The following is a 23104-nucleotide window of genomic DNA, read 5'->3' as shown; positions in this document are numbered from 1 at the left end:
TTTCTTGATTAAAATTCTTCACAGTGTAGGGGTAGAGGGAACATATCTCAATATCATAAAAGCCATACAGGAAAGGCCCACAGTGAATATCATCCTCAATGGGGAAAAACTGAGAGTTTTTCCCCTAAGGTCAGGAACACAGCAGGGATGTCCACTTTGACCACTGCTAGAAGTCCTAGACTCAGCAATCAGACAACAAAAAGAAATAAAAGGAATCCAAATTGGCAAAAAAGAAGTCAAACTCGCACTCTCTACAGATGACATGATGCTCTATGAGGAAAACCCAAAAGACACCACCCCAAAACTGCTAGAACTCACATAGGAATTCAGCTAAGTGGCAGGATATAAAATCAATGCCCAGAAGTCAGTTGCATTTCTATACACTAACAATGAGACAGAAGAAAGAGAAATTAAGGAGTTGATCCCATTTATAATTGCACCCAAAACCTAAGATACCTAGGAATAAACCTAACCAAAGAGGCAAAGGATTTGTATTCAGAAAACTATAGAACACTCATGAAAGAAATTGAGGAAGACACAAAGAAATGGAAATATGTTCCATGCTCATGGATTGGAAGAACAAATGTTGTTAAAATGTCTATGCTACCGGGATGCCTGGGTGGTTCAGTCGGTTAAGTGGCTGCCTTCGTCTCAGGTCATGATCCTGCGGTCCTGGGATTGAGTCCCGCATCAGGCTCCCTGCTCAGTGGGGAGTCTGTTTCTCCCTCTGCCTCTGCCTGTCACTCCCCTTGCTTGTGCACTCTCTCTCTCTCTCTGTCAAATAAATAAATAAAATCTTAAAAAAAATCAAAACTTAAAAAAAAGTCTATGCTACCTAGAGCAATCTACACATTTAATGCAATCCCTATCAAAATACCATCAACTTTTTTCAAAGAAATGAAACAAATAATCCTAAAATTTGTATGGAACCAGAGAAGACCCCAAATAGCCAAAGAAATTTGAGAAAGAAAACCAAAGCTGGAGGCATCACAATTCCAGACTTCAAGCTCTATTACAAAGCTATAATCATCAAGACAGTATGGTATTAGCATAAAAACAGACACAGAGATCAATGGAACAGAATAGAGACCCCAGAAATGGACCTTCAACTCTATGGTCAACTAATTTTCGACAAAGCAGGAAAGAATATCCAATGGACAAAAGTCTCTTCAACAAATGGGTGTTGGGAAAATTGTACAGCCACATGCAGAAGGATGAAACTGGACCATTTCCTTATACCATACATCAAAATAGACTCAAAAGGGATGAAAGACCTAAAAGTGAGACAGGAATCTATCAAAAGCCTAGAGGAGAACACAGGCAGCAACCTCTGTGACCTCAGCCGCAATGACTTCTTGCTAGACACATCTCCAAAGGCAAGGGAAACAAAGACAAAAATGAACTATTGGGACTTCATCAAGATAAAAAGCTTTTGCAGGGCGCCTGGGTGGCTCAGATGGTTAAGCGTCTGCCTTCGGCTCAGGTCATGATCCCAGGGTCCTGGGATCCAGTCCCGCATCAGGCTCCCTGCTCCTTGGGAGCCTGCTTCTCCCTCTGCCTCTGCCTCTCTCTCTCTCTCTCTCTGTCTCTGTCTCTGAATAAATAAATAAAATCTTTAAAAATAAATAAATAAAAAATAAAAAGCTTTTGCACAGCAAAGGAAACAGTCAACAAAACCAAAAGACAACTGACGGAATGGGAGAAGATATTTGCAAATGACATATCAGATAAGGGGCCAGTATCCAAAATCTATAAAGAATTTATCGAACTCAACACCCAAAGAATAAATAATCCAATCAAGAAATGGGCAGGAGACATGAACAGACATTTCTCCAAAGAAGACATCTAAATGGCCAACAGACACATGAAAAAAATGCTCAATATCACTCATCATCAGGGAAATACAAATCAAAATGACAATGAGATACCACCTCACACCAGTCAGAATGGTTAAAATTAACAAGTCAGGAAATGACAGATGTTGGCAGGGATGTGGACAAAGGGGAACCATCTTACACTGTCGGTGGGAATGCAAGCTGGTGCAGCCACTCTGGAAAACAGTATGGAGGTTCCTCATAGCTACCCTATGACCCAGCAATTGCACTACTGGGTATTTACTGCAAAGATACAAATGTAATGATTTGAAGGGGCACCTGCATCTCAATGTTTATAGCAGCAATGTCCACAACAGCCAAACTATGGAAAGAGCCCAGATGTCCACAGACAGATGAATGGATAAAGAATATGTGGTATATACATATACAACGGAATACTACTTAGCCATGAAAAAAATGAAATCTTGCCATCTGCAATGATTTGGATGGAACTAGAGGGTATTATGCTAAGGGAAATAAGTTAATCAGAGAAAGACAATTATCATACGATCTCACTCATATGTAGAATTTAAGAAACAAAACAGGATCATAGGGGAAGAGAGGAAAAAATAAAACAAGACGAAATCAGAGAGGGAGACAAACCACAGGAGACTCTTAAGCATAAGAAACAAAATGAGGGTTGCTGGAGGAAAGGGGAGGTGGGGGATGGGGTAACTGGGTGATAGACATTAAGGAGGGCACGTGATGTAATGAGCACTGGGTATTATATAAGACTAATGAATCACTGACCTCTACGTCTGAAACTAATAATACATTTGTATGTTAATTAATTGAATTTAAATAAAAATAAATAATAAAAATTTTAAGCAAAAAAAAAAAGGAAAGAAAATATTATGCTAAATGAAAGAAGCCAGTTACAAAAGATCATACTGTACAACTCCATGTATATAAAATGTTAAGATAGGTAAAAATCTATAAAGATAGAAAGTAGATTATTGCCTCATGCTAGGGAAGGAGTAGTTTTGGGGGAAAATGGGAGTACTGCTACTAGGTATGGGTATTTCTATTGGCATAATGAAAATATTCTGAAATTAGATAGTGAAAATGGGCGCACAACTCTGGGATATACTGAAAACCACTGAATTGTGCACTTTAAAGAGTGAGCTTTATTGTGTGTGACTTCTATCTCAATATAGCTGTTTTTTAAGAAGAAAAGATACTGTAGTGGTAGCGGATAGGTTAATGGTTACCATTTGTGAGAGACAGTGAATGGAACAGTGTTTTGAGTGCTAACAATGCTCCAATTCTGGTTATGCAAGTTTGTTTACTTTGTAAAAATTTGTCAAGTGGTACACTTTCATTTTTGTGTCTTATATCTTGATGAAAGGTTTACTTTTAAAACAAAAGAACAGACAAATACATACCAACAGGTGGACCTGCTGGCACAACACATTTCTTTTCCACCCGTGAAGCAGGAGGTGCATTCTGGTTCTTAGCAAGATTTTCCTGTATTAATTCCTGTACCCGAGTTTCATTAATCTTTGGGAAAGGAAGAATATGAACTCGCAAGTGGGATCCTTCTGTCGGGCGTGGAACTTTCTGGAATGCCATATGAGGGTTGGGATTCTCCTGCAACATCAAACGGGTAAAATGAGTCAAAAGTTAAAATAACAATGGCAGATTGCCAGGTGGAGAGTGGGAGCTCAGAGGACCACAAACTGAAATCAGACAGATGAGTGATTATACGTAACTCAGATACATGCCATGAAAGAGAGTACCAGAATCTTACTTCTTACGTGATCTATCAGCAGCATCCGATATAGCTTATCACTCTTACTCCTTCTCCACGAAGGCTTTCTTCACTTGGTTTCTAGGTCTTCTTGCTACATCTTTGTCTACTTTTCATCTTCTTTATCTCTTAATTATGTGAAAACCCCAGGGCTCAGAGTTTGGGCCTCTTTTCTATTTATACTTATTTCCTTGGTGACAGCTTCCATTCTCAATATTTAAACCATAGAAACACCAAGAATTCATAAATTTTTATCCCCCACTGAGCTTTCTCCTGAATGCCATACCCATATATTCAACTGTCCACACATAGTATTTCCATTTGGATTTAAAATAACATCTTAAATATATGTCCAAAATGGAGCACTTACTCTTCATCTCTTCCAAATCTGTTTTCTGTATCTTCCTCACTTCAGTAAATGCCATATTTATTTTTCTACTCAGGTGAAAAGCTTAGTCATCTTTAATGCCTTCCTCTAACACCCAATTATCCATTCCTCTGCAAACCTTTTGGATTTTGCCTTTCAAATATGTCCATAATCTGACCACTTTACATCAACACTGTGGTTCAAGCCAACATCTCTATATTACCACAGAAGAATAGTCTCCTGACTGGTCTCTTTGCTTCCATCCTCGCTCCCTCCCTTACTCTATTCTTAACACTGCAGACAGAGTGATCTAGTTAAAAGTATGTCAAACCATCACCTAACTACTCTATTCATTCAAATGGCTCTTCATCTCACTGAGAGTAAAATCCAAAGTTCCTAATATAATTTACAAGGCCCTACAAAATCTGGCTTTCCTATAGGACTGTGTCCTGCTACTGTTTTCCTTCATTCTGCTCTAGCCACATAGGCCTTCTTGTTCCCACCTCAAGGCCTTTGCACTTAACTGTTCCTTCTGCCTATCCCCCTATAATTTGAACAGCATCCTCTATCCCTTTCTGCATTTCTTAGCTCAAATGCCACCTTTCTTGGCCACCCTATCTAAAATTATACCCCCTAACACACTCCCTATTCCTCTTACTATATTTTTCTCCTTAGAACTTATCACCTTCTCACATATTATAAATTATATTTAACTCGTTTATTGTCTACCCTTCTCTTACTAAAATGAAGCTCCATGAGGGCCAACATTTCAGCCAATCAAAAAAATATTTTTTGCCCTCTGCTATCTATCTGTTGCACCCAGAAACTGCCTGGCACATAGCAGCACCCTAAACTATTTCCTAATGAGTGGGACACAATGTTGAACACATGTTAGGCTGGCAGTAACTGAATTAAATGTGTCAGTTAATATTTTCATAGACCCTTAAGGCTGGCATAAATTTTCATCTAGTCACCTAGTTAAGTAGGATTATATTTCAAATACTACACGCAGAATGGAATCCATCCTTCAATAACATTCTACAGGGAAGGCTGCTTTACCACCATTATCCTTTGCAACCAGAAAATTCCCCTTTCCCCCGAATCTATTATTCATGTTGTAGATTAAGCTCAATACTACTGTATATGTTCTTCAGACAGTTAAAATGGACATCGTCATCATCTATGAGAGCTGTTCCCCACAATTCTTTATGGTTATTTGGCCAGACCCAGATAAACAGCTGGGTCATGGAAGATGATATAGGCAGCATATCTCAGCAACACAATGGAATTAATACTCTTTTAAGTGTAAAAAAGCCTGGGTTCTAGTTTTTGTTCTACTCATTATGTGATACTGGGTAAATAACTTTGCCTAAGAGATATACTTATGCTTCTCTTACAAGGTTCCTGAGAGGGTGAAGTCAGATATAAAACTTGTTCTTGCCAAAGTAACCCTTATTACTTTGTATTTTTCCTTTGCATCTTTAGCAAAGGCAGGGGACAATAAATAAATAAATTTCTCTCCAAGTCTTCATGATCACCACTTTCTAAACTATATGCTGAAAAAACTGTCTAAAATTATGCCTGGATTGGGACGCCTGGGTGGCTCAGTTGGTTAAGCGACTGCCTTCAGCTCAGGTCATGATCCTGGAGTCCCGGGATCGAGTCCCGCATCGGGCTCCCTGCTCGGCAGGGAGTCTGCTTCTCCCTCTGACCCTCCTCCCTCTCATGCTCTCTGTCTCTCATTCTCTCTCTCTCAAATAAATAAATAAAATCTTTAAAAAAAAATAAATAAATAAATAAATAAATAAAATTATGCCTGGATTAACACCAGTTATCACTTGTCTGTAGTTTCTGAAACTGGCCTTTTCAAAAGTAGTATGTTTGTTTTTCTCTGTTCTTTAGGCACAATGTCTAAGATACCTTCTCCAAGTTACAAATATCAATTTTCTAAAACCCACTGGCAGATTTTTTTTCAGGCTGGAAAGGTAATTCATGTGGATTTTGAGATCTGCATCAGAATCATTTAAAGTACATTCTTCATTACTCCTGCTTCTATTTACATTTATTTTCTTTGTAATAAAAATTAAAATTTTCAACTTATTTTCCATGATGTAAATAATATTTATTGTAACAAATTTTAAAACATGGAAAAATAAAAGTAGAAAATGAATCTTAGTGATGCTAGTATCCTTTCTAACTATATTTTATCTAACTCTCTTACTGTATATTCTTCTATATTGTTCCAAGAATGACTTAAGGTCATTTAGAAAAATAAGGATACACATATTATTTCTAGTCAAAATCCTGCAATGTGCTAAGTTCACCTAAACTTTATAAGGAAGAATAAAGATCCCAAAATAGTCAAGATAATTCTGAAGAAGAGTAAGTGGAAAAGTCACACTTCCCAGATATCAAAACTTATATAAACCTGTAATAATTAATATAGCATGGCAATTGGTACCAGTGAAAGATTAAAAAGGCTAATGGAGTAAAGAGCCCCAAAACAGGACTCTGTGTAAGAATGTGAGACAGGTGGCACTACACTTCAGAGGGAGAAGTTAGACAATTCAATGAGAGAGTAGTACGACAAAGTATTTTTAGTGCCTGGTCTCTGATGTCATACCTCTGGGTCCAATTCCAGCTTAGTCACTTACTAGTCATGTGACCTGGTGCTGTGTCAATTCACTCACCACTTGTGTTTTAGTTTCCTCATCTGTAATCCAGATAATACTACAGTACCTACTTCATAAGGTTCTTGTGAGGACAAAATGAGTTGTTATAGGAAGGCTTTTAGAACACTCACATACACACATATTTATTCCCCAGAATAAATATGAAAGCTGTTTTCCAAAAATTTAGAGTACATTCATTTGAAAAAAATATTTACTCACTGCATATATTATGGTATGACACCATGCCTCTAAAACTTAAACTATATTGTTCTCCCAGGAATCCCATCATATCACCAGCTACTTACATTTTAACAACAATAATAATTGTAGTCAATAAGGCTTAAAACAGAAATCACTTATTAAAGAAAAGATATTGCTATTAGTCATTAATAGTGTTTTTCTTCTCATAAGCCATTTGAAATATTATAAACCAAATCTATACACAATTAAGACTAAAAAGCATTTTTTAATCATTTTAAAACAAAGTTCAAAATGAGGCTATCCTGCAGCGGTATAGATATTCCTCATAAAAATTCAGATTATGCGATAGTTACTAAATTATATTCAATTGTGTTTAGAAGATGCAAAAAGGGCTCATGCCCCTGAAACACAAGTATTTGGTTTTCTGGCCACTGTGTCTGTACACTGCTGCCCTCTAACGGGCAGTGTGGTAAATATAAAGAAACACATTTGCTACCTTACACCCAACTTGGTCACATAATGACTTTTTTTTTTATTATGTTATGTTAATCACTCACATAATGACTTTTGAGAAGACAAGAAATGAGAAGTTTAAGGCTCAGTGAACTCTGCATATTCTTAGAAACATCTGCTCTTACTTGGAACTTCAACTGCATTTGGGCAAGTCCCTTGAAGATTACTGAGCTCATTAAAAACTGCAGCCCAATTTTGTTGTTGAACATCCTTGTAGAAACAAGGAAATTCATTATTTTCAATAGAATAAAGAAGCTGCCAAATTTTCATCTTTGATTGTAGATAAATGCAATTATAAATTACTAACAAAGAATTCAGGCAACTAAACACTTATAGAGAACATGGTAACAATTTTGTCCAAGGCAACCAAGATAAACTGCCCAAAAAAGCCAGTAAAATGCACTATTGTTTAGAGGGAATTTTAAAATTAGATAATGATTTTCAAGAAATGGGCTCTGTAATCCTGCTTTGAGAATATATGATAGTACTGGGAAGTACAGTGAATTTCTCAGACTTGAAAAAATGACACACATACCATCTGGTCTGGAAACATGGATTTTTCTTTTCTTTCTTTCTTTTTTTTTGGCAAGCCAAATGAGAATATGCCTAGAGCTTACGGAAAATAAGGCTGAGAATGCACTTCAAATAAAAGCAAAGCAAACAAAATAAAACAAAAGCCCCAAACCCTACTGGAAATCCAAAGTAGGCAACATTGGGGAAAAAAATTTCTTCCTACATGTTGGTCTCAGCAGTGAACGACAAATCGATGTGACCTTGTTAGCAGCTGCAAAATTTCCCATATTAATTTAGGTTATTTAATAATTATTTAATGTGCACCAATTATTCATAGGGCTATATGGGATAGCAAGTTATACAAATCCTTACAAATATAGCTGAAATCAATACTATCACTGGACTAAGTCATTAAACACTGACAAAATGTAACTGGACTTTTTAGGGTTGCCTAGCTGTGAATACAATATTGATGGAAGAAACATTCTCAATTTTCCATCCTCACAGGACTTTCAATGATCACCCAACTGAATTAAAGTTGCATCCTTAATACAAATAAATTTGGTGTATGACTTTAATATCTAATGTGCTGGTTGCCCTAATTCAGGGTTTCTGTACCATGGTACTATTAACATTTTGACCTAGATAATTCTTTGTTTGGGTGTGGGGGGGTAGTGTGTATCTTGTATATTGTAAGATGTTTAGAAGCAACCCTGGCTTCCACGTACCAGATGCCAGTAGCACACCCTCTCCAGCTGTGACAAACAGAAATGTCTCCAGACACAGCCAAATTTCTGGAGGGGAGGGTTTCTCCTGTAGAGAACCACTGCTCTAATTTATGATTCAAGATGAAGGCTTTATATTCTAAGACAAGTACTCTTTTCACAAGTGCCAAGGGAGCATGTAGTGACTAGGTAAGAGACCTATACTTTCACTGACCTGTTGACATGCAAATTAAAACCATAAGATACCACCACACACCTATGAGGATGGCTAAGAACAAAACAAAACAAAACAAAAAGACAACTGAGGATACCAAACTTTGTTAAAGATGTGGAACAAATGGAACTCATATATGGCTGGTAGTAATACAAAATGGTATAGACATTTGGGAAAACAGTCTGGCAGTTTCTTATAAAGTTAATATTTTGATACCATATATCCCAGCATCCTACTTCTAAATATTTATCCAAGAAAAAGGAAAATTTATGTTCACACAAAAACCAGCGCATATGTTTACAGTGGTTTTGTTCATAATTGCCAAAATTGCCCTTCAGTTCATTAACAGATAAATACAAGTTTGATACATCCATACAATGGAATACTACTCACCAATGAAAAGGAGTAAACAACTGATACAGGCAGCAACATAGAGGAATCTGAAATGCATTATGCTAAGTGAAAGAAACCAAACTCAAAAGCTACATACTGACATTACAGAAAAGGCAAAAACTTCAGAGACAGAAAACAGATCAGTTACTAAGTTTGAGATGGTAGGAGGAAGTGATTATAACAAATTAAGGAACTTTGGACGGGTGACAAAAATGTTCTATGTCCTTATTGTAGTGGTGATGGTTGTATAGCTTCATTCATTTGTCAAAATCTAGAGAACATTTAAAAAAGGTAAATCTTACTATATGTAAATTGTATCATACTAAACCTGACTTAAAAATGAACAAATAAATCAGATAAGATAGGGGAAGAAGTGTGATTTTTTATGCTTGGGTTAGGGGCTTCATTTCACCACAATAATCTAAGTAAGTTGTTTATGGTTTGATTTTTTAAGACTAAAGATGGTCACAGTATTTTACTTCCTTCCTATAACAACAACAAAATCCTTTAATTCACAGTTGGCAAAGAGTACAAATCTCAACAGTGTAGATTAAATTTGCCTGGTAGTGAAATTAACTTTATGCAGAAATGTAAACGCTATAGACCTTATATGATTTACAAAGGCTATTCCTGTATGTGGGCTTTGTTCTCCCATTAGGATTTTAAAATCTATTCACTGCAATCCTGGGCAATGAAATACTCTTAAAGCACAAATAGAAATCTCATATTATTCTCTAAGAAAGTCCAAGTCTTCTCATTTTTCTTTTAAGAAAGCTGTCAGACAAATTACACAGTCTAGCAAATATTTATGTACTTTTGCAGATGCAAAACAAATTAGAAAAACGGTACTATGTAAAACAGTAAAACACATGTCCAACTGATTTCTTGATGCCTTCGAATGGAGGTTTTATAAAGCTCTTATCTGGGCCTATCTTAACATTCCCATTTTGTGTGTAGTTAGTGGTCCTTTGTAAGTGTGTATGGAGAATCACAGAGATAGAGCCATTAAGTACATAAATGTGCTGTCATACAGACATGAAGATTCTGAAAGCCAAAGTGAGCAGATCCAGATCCAGCATTATCCATTGAGAATGGAAAGAAAAGCTGTATAATGAATGATTGATAATCTTCATGGTATAAACCTTATCAACGCTTACACAATTTGTCTCAAATGGAGTTATTCCCTTCCTTCTCCTTCATGTCCCCTTACGATTCCCCTCCTCTACTTAAGTCACCAAATTCTTTCCTTAGTTATTTAGGAAGCTCCAGAAAGTTAAAAGAGCACCTAAACCCAGTTACAACATCCTACTCATGTCTCCTCACATTCTGACTCATTAAAAAGCAATATAAAGGAGTGGTGAGAAGAAACTGAGAAATTAAGGTTCATTTTTGAGTACTTCAAAGATAAGTGAAGCAGAGACACTAGGTACACATACCAGACTTTACAGCAACAAAGTATTTACAAACATCTAAGTGGAATCACCAGGTCTCAATTCTAACCCAATAATAAGGAAACAGTCAAATTATATGGTTGGTTCCTGCTTACCAAAAGGGAATTTTAGAATGTGATTAAAAAAAAAAAAAACTGGCTAGTTAAAAATAGAACCATCTAGATTATTTTCTTTGCATTGAGACCATCCTCCCTCCCCTAGACTTCCTGCATGACCCAAGAAAGTAACTTTACCATCATGCTCTCCTTTTTAACTTTGTAATGTATTTACTTCAGAAATGTTGGGACCATGTGGAATTTAGAATCTTACAACTAGAAGGAATCTCAGAAAGTCTGATGACAATCCATGGGGATATTCTGAAATTCTTACTCATCGTGTACATGTATCCTCTTTGGAAGGATATTAGGGGAATCATGTACCTAGAAAATGCCTGGCACTAGCATATGCTTAATAAATACATACTGAAAGAATGGAATTGATTAAACTAAATGGAATAGAATTAGACTGGGGGGAAAAAGCCCAATAAGGGTTAAAAAATATAGAGTACATTCGAAGGGCGATTTACGTCTCCTACCTAGTAATACAGTCCCTCATGGTGATCACTTTAAAAGTGTTGTTTTTAAGGGACAGGTGTGGTGCATGTTATATATGTTTTATATTTACCTTTAAGAAGCTATAATTTTTAGCTGCTCATGCCCTTCCTGTGCCGGCCTCTTGCCCATCGGGAGTGCTAATGCCCAGGACCCTCCATCCCTTCCCTCCAAATCCAGGCAGGCTGCTGAAGCCCGTGGGGAGGTGACTGTCTGGAGGTGCCACCTGTGCCACAGCCAAGTGGCTGCCCTTGCTTCCTCCAGGACAGAACTAAGCCCTTCTGCCGGGAGCCTGCAGCTGGAGTACAGGAGAGATCTGGAGCACAAAAGGAGAGATTTCACCTCTTGTGGGAACAAGAAGCTCTACTTTGACACCCATGCCTTAGTGTGTTTACTCGAAGAAAATGGGTTCCCAACCCAGCAAGCAGGAATCACTGCCTCTGCACTGGTCAAGATCATGGACACCAACATGGATATTGTCTACAAGGATATGGTCACCAAGATGCAGCAGGAGATCGCTGTTCAGCAAATAATGCCTCAGATTGCTAATGTGAAAAAAGGTATTATTTTGGAGAAGAGTGAATTTTCAGCCCTCAGAGCAGAAAATGAGAAAATAAACCTTAAACTACATCAGTTAAAACAAGTAATGGATGAAGTAATCAAAGTCCAAACAGATATCAAATTAGACTTCAATCTAGAAAAGAGCACAGTGCAAGAATTGTATTCATTGAATGAAAGGAAGCTGCTGGAAATGAGGACAGAAATGGTGTCATTGCATGCCCAGCAAGATCAGGCTGTCACCCAAACAAACAGGAAGATAGACACTGAGGTCACTGGCCTCAAAACCATGCTGGAGTCGCACAAGCTCGATAACATTAAATATTTAGCAGGGTCTGTATTTATGTGCCTAACAGTAGCTCTGGGATTTTATCACCTGTAGATATAATAAAGTGTCTATTTAAAGAGAAAAAAAAAGAATGTATAATTATTATTTATTTTACTGCAGTTTTCAGTTTTGTGTCAGCTTAGTGTAAACTATGTAATATAGTAGAGTGCGTAGTATGTAGTGTAAGCTATCATAAAACTTAAGTTCTAGGATGGCAAAAAAGGAAATTACTTTGTTTTTGCATCAAAGTGGCTTGGCACACTCCCTTACATACACTATGTACTCAGTCATGTAACAGAGACAAACCTGTGTCAGAACCCCAGCTCTGGTCACTTACAGGCTATAAAATTTTACAGTTTTGGAATAGTCCTGTAAAGATCTAAGAAATAAACACTCAGTTATTCAAGGGATCAGTCCCAAAATCTCAAACACTGATTCCCATTTGATGTTTCGCTATTTTTTTTGAAATCCATCAGTAAATCACTCCTAGTGGGCAAGAAAAAAAACTTCTATCTTCAGTTTCCTCACATATCAACATCTGCCCTATTTATGTCCCATGGTCATTTACAAGATCAAATGAGAAAGTATGTTAAAGTGCTTTATAAAGAACAAAGTATAAAAGTCAGTCATTGGAAATATCACTATTTTTCCAGCTAGAGATGAGCCAGCCTAATGGGCGGAAAGAAAATAGGCTTAGGAACTGGACAGATGGAAGTTTCTGAATTTAAAACCTGGATTCAATTACTTCATAGCCATATGATCCTGAGCCAATTATCCCCAGTAAAATAGGGATAATGACACCTATCTTAACACTGTGGTTGTGAAGATTACAGATGATGCATGTAAAGTGCTTAATCCCATGCCTGGTACATTGTGCTAAACACTCAATATTTGTTATTATTATTACAATACGTCAACAGAAATTTCTCATGTGGTTATGCTCTACAGTAGTTCTACACAGCCATCATAAATGCTGAAGACCACCACAGAACACACATTTTCCTTCTGACAGAACTCTTTTTTTAAAAACTGTCAGCACACTAATCAAGAAATAGATTTATTATATTGGACACAGTTGTATGTGGAGTGTAGGGTATTAGTCAAAGGGATAAATTTTAAAATAACTTCAGAAATAAAATTCATAAATAACTGAATAACATGAAACAAACACAACTTAGCATTCCTGTTTTTATCCAATTGGGTCTCAGATTTCAAATGGATGTGACAAAGCACTGACTTATGACCCAATGTCCAAACAGTTCCATCTATTCGAATAATTAAGTTAAACGATACTGCGATACTGACCCCAAATCCTTCTTAAATATATTTCCTGAAATGCACCTTCCTTCAACTTTCCCCTGGAAAACCATACTTTCCATTTACTTTCCTTTTCTTAGTACAAGTTTCAACTCTGAAAAGCTTTACAGGTAGGAAGTATGACTAGCAATCATTAGCCAAAATCCATTTTTCTGCATGCATGTAATCTCCCTGTCACCTTAGGTTCTCTTCTGTCTTGGCATCCAAATGATTATTTCACACTTTATCACATCCCAACCTTTATAACTTAATTGCATTTCTTCTATACAAGGAATATTTCTACCCTTGAGTTTCTGTGGTCACTTGGCAACCTGCTCTCTTTCTTTCAGCTTTTTACTCCCTGTCTGCTCAAAACAATACAACTCAAACAATTTTCCTGATCCAGCTGACAGTCACTGCACCACACTAAAGCAGACACATTGGTCAGTTCTAGTTCTGGTCTCCAATGAGTCTAATCTTTATGTCTTAAAAATGAACAGTTTGCTCTCAAGAACACAGGGTCCTAAATGAAAATCACAATGAGGGCACAAAACAAACGGGAAAACTGTGACTAAGATGTTTTCATAACATAGTTGATTGACAGGAAAATCACTTTGAAAAATGAGGTCTGTTTTGATGCACAGTACCAACTGTAATATCTTGTAATTTATAATCCCAAAGGTTTTAAGTCAGAGCAAAAAGATAACTAGAAAGATGACACTTCTTAGTTTTTTAAACAAAATAATTACATAGTTTTAAAATTAATGACTGTCTGAGGTGCCTGAGTAGCTCAGTTGGTTAAGCATTTGACTCTTGATTTTGGCTCAGGTCATGATCTCATGGGTTCTGGGATGGGGGCCCCAGTGGGGCTCCTCCATGCTTAGCGGGAATCTGCTAGAAAGAATCTCTTCCTCTGCCCCTCCCCCAACTTGCACACACACCCACTCTCTTTCTCTCTCAAATAAATAAATCTTTTTAAAAAATAAAATAAAATAAAATTAATGACTGTCTAAAACATATTTACTTACATTTTTGAATAGTTGCTCGGCAAGTTCTCTGACATGCTTTATTATCTTCAATGGGTTATTTTCTTCAACTTTAATTCGCTCTACTTCAAAAGCTACCAACTTGGAAAAAGAATCAAATGGCAAAACATCAACTCCAAAATATGCTAAATTAGAAAACTGTGTGATAATTTCTTACAATTTGCAAACCAAAAAGCATCTAAAATATGTTATTATTAAGACAAAATATTTTACATTTTTACTGGGTTTCACCTTTATTCTAGAGTTACAGAGTCAATCGAGTCCTTGGATAGTCTAGTGGTCTATCCCTGATAATTTAGGGCCCTATTTCTTCTTGGAAAAAATCATTTCTGGAACTGAGAGAGACCCTCTCATTCTTCAGGCCTCATTCGGAGAATTCTCTCACTCAGAGAATTTCAGATGGTCAGAAAGTCTCCAAACATTTCCCTAACTTACAAAACATGAACCAAATGTTCAAGTCAGGTGACTCAGACTTTAGTCTTAGCTCTGCTGACACTATGATTTGGAACAAGTCACTAAAACTCGTGAGCTTCAGTCTCTTCATCTCTACAATCAGATGGAAAAACAAAATGACCTTTGACCTCCTTCCAGTTCTCAAATTATTTAACTCTAATCCATTTCCCTACTAAACTAATTTACTGGGAGAATAGTATATCCATTTGAAGCAGAGAGAAGAATACTAACAAGAAAAAAAGTGAGTATGGGAAAGAAGGGTAAAAAGATGATTTTTTTAAAAAAGGGTATAATATAGGGTTTTTCCTTCTAGAAACTAACAGATTCACTGGAGCAGACAAACATATAAAACTCTGACTCCACCTATTCTAGGCCAGGAATCAGAAAGACTGTCAAACAAAGGCAAATATATCTTTCCTTCTAACAGGCCTACGTGATGGGAGTGTGGGGACAAGGCAACACACAAAGCAGGCTGCCTCTCAAAGCCTCTAAAATCTTCAGTGTGGTAGGCTGCCCTAGGTTGGATGAAAACAAGGATCTCTTTTCCAGGAGCAAGTGCTATTTTTCTTTAAAAGTGCATTCAAGCAAATTAAATGACCCAAGAGAAATTACTTAGGTCTGGCATCTCATTCCTTTTAGGCTTTTGACTGAAATACACATATGAACAACTAGCTTTCAAGTAACAACATCAATTAGACAGGAAAAATCGTAACTGTAGGGAGAACACAGAACTGGATGAACGCTAAGGGGAGACTCAATAGGACTTAGTCCTTGCTTTATCATCATTTCCAATCAAGAGGCTATATGTATATCCTATGTACATAAATGTAGATAATAAATGATAAGTTGCCACATAAAGCTAGAGACCTAACATGAAGCTTAATAGAGACCAAGTGGCTCTCAGAGTCATTTACTCTGGGAAAGTTTGGAGGAAGTGGTGAGATAAGAGCAGAGCATGAAAAATAGGAAGCCATGGTTAGACTGAAAGGTAGAGGGTCGACACTCCAGGCAAGGGAAGGATTTACAAAAACAGTCAGAGGCTATGGCAAGCAAGTTTTCTGCAAGCAATCACTCTGACCTACTAGTTGTGATGAAGCTGCCAGAAGGAGTTACTAAGAGAATTTAGATAGGAAAAATGAGGGGTATATAAACCAATGTTACTATTCAGAATGCTTCAGAAACTAATAGAATGTGAGAGCTAGAAAGGACCTTGGGGAGCATCTAATGTAACTCCATTAAACATTATGTATCAATTACTGATACATATTAGCCCAGTGATGGGTATTAAGGAGGGCACGTATTGCATGGAGCACTGGGTGTTATACGCAAACAATGAATCATGGAACACTACATCAAAAACTAATGATGTACTGTATGGTGACTAACATAAAAAAAATTATTAAAAAAAATCAGATAGTTAGTGATCAATCATATTAAATGTTGGTATTAGGGAATCAGTGATTAGTAATTCATCAGAAAGAACTGCTTACACCACAGGGCAATCTCTCCTAAATTTTCATATGCTTTGTGTTATTAATTAAAGTTTTTGGTACAGGTCTCCATACTCAGAACTACAGCATGTGCCCCCTCTTTCATTCTTATCTGTGATTACTTAATAATCTTTGCGGAAAATAAAAGATCCTTCTCTGAACCGAGATCTTTAAGAACTTGATTCCTATTTTCTCTATACAAAACAAAACTACATAGGGGCACTTGGGTGGCTCAGTTGGTTAAGCATCTGCCTTTGGCTCAGGTCATGATCCCAGAGTCCTGGGATTGAGCCCAGCATCGGGCTCCCTCCTCAGCGGGAAGCCTGCTTCTCCCTCTCCCACTCCCCCTGCTTGTGTTCCCTCTCTCACTCTCTCTCTCTAATAAATAAATAAAAACAAACAAACAAAAAACAAAATAAAACCACCTGCAGCAAAACATAATCACTATTACTATTCTCCACTATCTTGGGTGCTAAGTGTTTTCCTTTTATACACTCTACAGAACTTTTAGATTTATTGGTTCCAATACAGTGCTCTTTCAGAAACTGAAATGGGAACAGTATTCATTGTTCTATCCACCAGAATGAGCTGCTGTAAACGCAGTTAAATGATAAATGGAAAGATGTGTTAAAATAAATCACAACTAAGACGAAACAGTATCCTTATTTGGAGTCACATTTGTCCTAATTTTCCCTTTATATGGCCAATTCCTTGAAGATAGAAATGAAATCTGCCTTCCATATATTTAAGATCTCCTACGGGATATAGACAAATGTTGATTATTGATTAGTATGAATGCCACTGAGCGAGGATCATAGGGGACGGGAGGGAAAAATAAAATAAGACAAAATCAGAAAGGGAGACAAACCATAAAAGACTCTTAACTATAGGAAACAAACTGAGGGTTGCTGGAGGGGAGGTGGGTGGTGGAAAGGGGTAACTGGGTGATAGACATTAAGGAGGGCACACGATGTAATGAGCATGGGTGTTACGCAACTGATGAATAACTGAACTCTACCTCTGAAACTAATAATACACTATATGTTAATTAATTGAATTTAAATAAAATAAAATTTTTAAAAAAGAATGCCACTGAGCCAAACTATGGCTCTATGACACTAATAGACTAAATGTAACTGTAGTTTGAAATCACATATCTATATATTAAACCTAGACCTTTCTCTTTCTCTGAAACTGATAAAGGAATTACTGTATTACTGCCTTCAAAAATAAGAGTTTTATTTATATAATCACTGTCACTTTTTCAAAAAGATTTTAATGAACTACTTAAATTCAGTTGTTCAAGATGTTTATGTACTTCTGTGACATCCTATATTTTTCTAATTTTTCAAATCCACATTATAAATACCAAGATCTAATAAGCATAATAATAAGTAACATTTGGATTATTTGATATTCAATTTATAATACATTTAGGATTTTGAGCACTGGGTGTTACACGCAACTGATGGATTCTTGAACACTACATCTGAAATTAATGATCTACTATATGTTGGCTAATTAAATTTACATTAAAAAAATACTACTACTCTACTTTTAACCACTAGTCCAATTTTGTCTGTAAATATGCATTCATTTGATAAGAACTATACCTCATCAAAGAGATCACAGGATCTATAGGGAGGACCTCTTTCTGAAACAAAACCTGCAAATGCCATTCCATTGAGAACTTTAGTGAGGAAATCATTCTCAACCAAACCACGCTGCCCCAAGAAAGCTGTCTGTAAAGAAAGAAAAAGTGAAATGAATAATTTATCACTTAGTAATGGATGAATGGTCAAAACAAAAATAGAAAGATCAAAGCCTGAATAAATATCTTCACACATAAATGTGTTGTTATAAAATACAGTCTCTCAGAAAGGGCTTTTGATGTCTGAAATATTACATGTATTAGAAAGAATAACAATAAGTCTGCCCATAAAGCAGGAGAAGAAATTAAAAATTAACACTCAATTTTAAAAGAAAAAACAATTTATGCACGCCTGGGTGGCCCAGTTGGTTAAGCAGCTGACTTGATTTCAGCTCAGGTCATTTTCTCAGGGTGGTGAGATGGAGCCCCACGTAGTTGGGCTCCGCACTTAGTGGGGACTGTTTGAGATTCCCTCTCCCTCTCTTCCTCCCCTCTGGGCACTTTCTTTCTCTTGAAAATAACTAAATAAATCTTAAAAAAAAAGAAAAAGAAAAACCAATTTAGAATAATTTTAATTTTTGTACTTTTAATTAGTCTCGTTTTCTCCAAAATAACTAAAGAAATCATAAAAAAAGAAAAAAAACAATTTAAAATTAAATTAACAAACTCTAAAGAAAACATGTCAGTTCCATAGTATCATTAAAAATTATTATCTAGGGCGCCTCGGTGGCTCAGTTGGTTAAGCGACTGCCTTCGGCTCAGGTCATGATCCTGGAGTCCTTGGATCGAGTCCCGCATCAGGCTCCCTGCTTGGCGGGGAGTCTGCTTCTCCCTCTGACCCTCCCCCCTCTCATGTGCTTTCTCTCTCATTCTCTCTCTCTCAAATAAAGAAATAAAATCTTTAAAAAAAAAAAAAAAACTATTATCTAATCACAAAGCAGAGACTTAAAAAATAACCACATTTGATAAACTAAGGTCAAAATACACAGCTAAAAAAAAGACAACCAAGTTGTTTTATTAAATTAGAGGCCATGTTTTGGACACATACAACATGGTAATGTATCATCTTACCTTGTGAAAATGTATTACTGGTTCTGCATGAATTCTTATAAGTTGTAGGCATGATCTATATCCTTGGAAAAGTTGTGCAAATAATCTAAGAAAAACCGCACGTATTTCTTTATCCTGAAAATATAAAAAGAAACAAGTTAGGTAACTGAATTTCTTTAAAAAAAAAAAAAAAAATATCACAAAGACAAAAAGTTGAAAAGAACCTGAGAGATTATTGAATCAATCTGTCTGCACTTCCTACACATAAGTCTTACTTGTGGCAGTCCTGAGTGGTGGGCATCTAGCCTGTCCCATTATTGAACGGGGTAGGCTGTTAAATAGTTCTTTTTTCAAGTGAACCAAACAAAACTTGCCTATAGTATATCCAATTTTCCTCTCAGAAAAAGTCAGTCTCCCCCTTCACCAAGTTAGAGAAGGACATCTTTCCCAAGTCATTTGATTTTTACTTCCATCAAAAGAACTACAGTCACAAATATAAAAGAAAAAAATCTCAAAAGACTATATTTTAAAAGCTTATGAAATTCTTCCAAAGTTTATCCAACTTATAAAAATCTATTCCTATATTAATAAGGTATGACTTAAAAATTGGTTCTGATAATTCAGGTTTTAATAAAAATCATAGTTTTGGAACTGAAAGGAAACTTATAAATTTATTTGGTCAACCCTGGATAAGGAAATGCTCAAGAATGCTTAAATAACTTATCAAAGGTATCCAGTTCTGTAAGGCTCTTGACTGGCCACAAAGATCAACTCTAAGAAATGCATTGGAAAAAATTTTTTTTCAGGTGAAATTTAGATTTTTATTTTAATTATTTTTCTTTTGAATTTATAATTATTTTCATTCAACTTGTTTTTTTTAAATTTTATTTTATTATGTTATGTTAGTCACCATACATTACATCATTAGTTTTTGATGTAGTGTTCCATGATTGATTGCGTATAACACCCAGTGCTCCATTCAATATGTGCCCTCCTTGCACTGGGAAAACTTTAAAGGGGCCTTTATGATATATTAACTCTTACTTACATGGCTTCTAACTGGAACTATTTTCATCTACCTGTCAAACTTGACTCTCATTGTCAACAATATCCGTTTCCATTTTTTGTAAGCTTCCCCCTTTTATCCTTGCCTGGCCCTTTTGATTTGATACTTGGCATAGTTTTCCAGGCTATAATGCGCACTTACTCTTGCCTCCTCAGGGCAACAGTCTTACCTCTACCCCCTCCCAGTCTGCGTGCTGCCCTGTGGCTCCTCCGAGAGCAGGTCATAAGATCAGTCAGTGACTGTTCAATTAGAACATCTAATCTGGTACACTTATTAAACTAGGCTGTACATCTGACTCTCACTACACTCAGCTTCTTCAACAACCCTACAAATAAAAGTACAGCTCTATTTAAAAACATCAAATTTAAATATTAAACTTCTTACCAGCATTTTTGAGTGGGATAAAGCTGTTCGTGGAGGGGGAAAAGCATGATCTGCTACTTCCAAATCTGGGTGTAGAATCTAAAGCAAAGAAGTTTGGTTATGTACAAAATCTTAATATCAATAAAACCTATTACTTAACCTAGTTGGAATACTAAGATGAAAAAGTGTCAGTACATGAATAACAATATATTTCCTCCAGGAAACAAGATGCCAACAAGGAGGCTGAAGGAAAAGGAGCAGGTACTATCTTCCAATAAGGGATGTTAGGGAAACCAGGGATTTTGAGGCAGAGTCCGGTCTTATTTTCACAGATATGTTGGTATGTTTCCAATACTTAACACAGTATTCGGTATATATTAACTACTAAATAAATATGCTGAGTGAAAGAGTGAATGCAGAAAAAATAAACAGTCAGATTTTAAAGTATATTCTTCAGATAATATGTAGTAAAGAATCCTATTCTAAATATTCTGTGAGAATATATTCATGTTTTAAGAACATACAACTCTTTTTAAAGTAATTACACTGCCAATGATATCTAATTCCAATTACCTGAGTTTATAGTTAAATCAAAAGAAAATTACTATTAAAAATGTCATACCAAAGAAAGAGCTGCTTGAGTCTGATGTAGAAGTGGTTCCGGGAGGGAAGAGAGGTGAATACATTCAGGAATTTTAATAGTGCCTCCATCCAAATCTGCTATGATTACATCTAGCTAAAGGAGAGAAAAATTAATCAATAATTAATAAAATGCATTTATTGCTAAACAAAGTAATCTGACCTTCATTAATTCAAAATGAGAGAAAGCAGGTGTGGAAAAGACTCTCGGCTGTCCATAGCAACTACCATGTATTTCCTAGCTTTCTTTGAAATTAGCTGTGGCATGTGACTAAGTTTCTGCCAATGGAATGTGAGAAGTGATGTGTACACTTTCAGGTATGCAAAATAGAGAGGATGTAAGGCTTTCCTATGTTCTCTTCTTCCTAAGGCTGAAACTATGAACTAACAACAACCCAACCTTGAACATTCAGATGATGCCAATGATTGAGGCAGTTCTGGTGGAGATACAAGAAGGAAAGAAGCTTGGACCATGAATGAGTTCATGGAGTAAGCCATTCTGATATAATGGAACACCACTATGGACTGCTGCATGAGTGTTAAATAAAATTCCATTTTGTTTGAACCACTGTAGTTTGGATGCTTTGGTATAGTAGTTTAGCCATATCCTAAATAATATAGTACTCACTACAAGAGTTAACAAACAAAGCAACTGGTATATATTAAAATGGTACTGTTTGGGTGCTTAAGAAAGAAATTGATTTTTAACATTTTACAACAGCCTACTTAAAAATAACTTACATAGGGGCGCCTGGGTGGCTCAGTTGGTTAAGCAACTGCCTTCGGCTCAGGTCATGATCCTGGAGTCCCAGGATCGAGTCCCGCATCGGGCTCCCTGCTCAGCAGGGAGTCTGCTTCTGCCTCTGACCCTCCCCGCTCTCCTGTGCTCTCTCTCTCTATCTCATTCTCTCTCAAATAAATAAAATCTTTAAAAAAAAAAAAAATAACTTACATAAAAATGTAATAGAGAAACTAGCCAGGACTGCTTAAGTTATAATGTTGATACTAGGTTTAAAATTCATTCTAATTTATTCATTAAAAATTAAGAAACTTATTTTTGGAAACATTTGGCTTGTCCTACCCTCCAGAAACTTTATATTTAGTGGGAAAAAATTACCTGTCAACCAGATGGGTATGCTTCTAATTAGTACTAACTAGGTTTTACTAAGTATGTTTATTGATTTATGTATATTTTATATGGTGATATCAAAGTTAAATAAGAACTAGATATCAACATATAAAGGTAGGAAAATAATTAATATATGAATGAGGGTCTTGCTTCTAATTACAATGTTGAATTGTCTTTTGTCAGTTTTAATGACACCTATGATTTGATTACAATTATAATTATATATAAGTAACAACAGAGTTACCTCTGTTGACATTTAAAACTAAAACAAGAGTAGAATTACAAAATCTGAAGAATCTGTGGATTGAAGAAGTCATAGAGCCCAACCTTTCAGTAAAGAATTTTTCTTAAACTCCCTGAAAAGTGTCATGGAATTTGTTCCTTGTACTCCACTTACAGTACTTGAGGGTACATTCCTTATCTAAGGCAACCCATTTTTCATCATTGGGCAGCTCTAATAGTTGAAAGCTCTTCTACTGAGGAGAAATTTGTCTCTATATCCACTATAGCCACTGATTCTATTTCAGCTTTTCAGAGCTACAAAAAATGAACCTTCCTACAACAGTCACTTCAGTATTTATCTTTAGCTATCAAACAGTATCAGGTTATTACCCGAGAAAATTTCCTTAAGGGCCTCACAGGATATAGTTTCTAAAGTCTTGACAATCCTGCATGTCCTTCTCTGAAACTCATTTTTTTGTGACAGTACCTCTTAAATAAGTTCAGTACAGAGAAGTAAACACATTATTCCAGAACTGGCTTAAATATAGAA

The 23104-nt window shown here is 36.2% G+C and overlaps 1 protein-coding gene and 1 pseudogene across 4 annotated transcripts in view; one reads left to right on the top strand and one right to left on the bottom strand.

Moving 5' to 3' along the window:
* SBF2 (SET binding factor 2) overlaps positions 1-23104 on the bottom strand; it is a 454330-nt gene that overhangs the window by 174181 nt on the left and 257045 nt on the right. For all 4 annotated transcript variants that reach the window (XM_078058407.1, XM_078058408.1, XM_078058411.1 and 1 more), the window contains exons 9-14: positions 21187-21300; positions 20586-20663; positions 19157-19270; positions 18048-18176; positions 14474-14572; positions 3260-3464 (exon numbers count right to left, since the gene is read on the bottom strand). In XM_078058407.1, the coding sequence (XP_077914533.1) occupies positions 3260-3464; positions 14474-14572; positions 18048-18176; positions 19157-19270; positions 20586-20663; positions 21187-21300 (739 nt within the window). The remainder of the gene's footprint in view (positions 1-3259; positions 3465-14473; positions 14573-18047; positions 18177-19156; positions 19271-20585; positions 20664-21186; positions 21301-23104) is intronic.
* On the top strand, positions 10203-12231 carry LOC118520610 (mitochondrial calcium uniporter regulator 1 pseudogene; annotated as a pseudogene).

The sequence above is a fragment of the Halichoerus grypus genome, chromosome 11 (genome assembly GCF_964656455.1).
Source record: "Halichoerus grypus chromosome 11, mHalGry1.hap1.1, whole genome shotgun sequence".
NCBI lineage: Eukaryota > Metazoa > Chordata > Mammalia > Carnivora > Phocidae > Halichoerus > Halichoerus grypus.
Note: the sequence above shows the minus strand (reverse complement) of the source record. Positions and strands in the feature narration are given on the sequence as shown.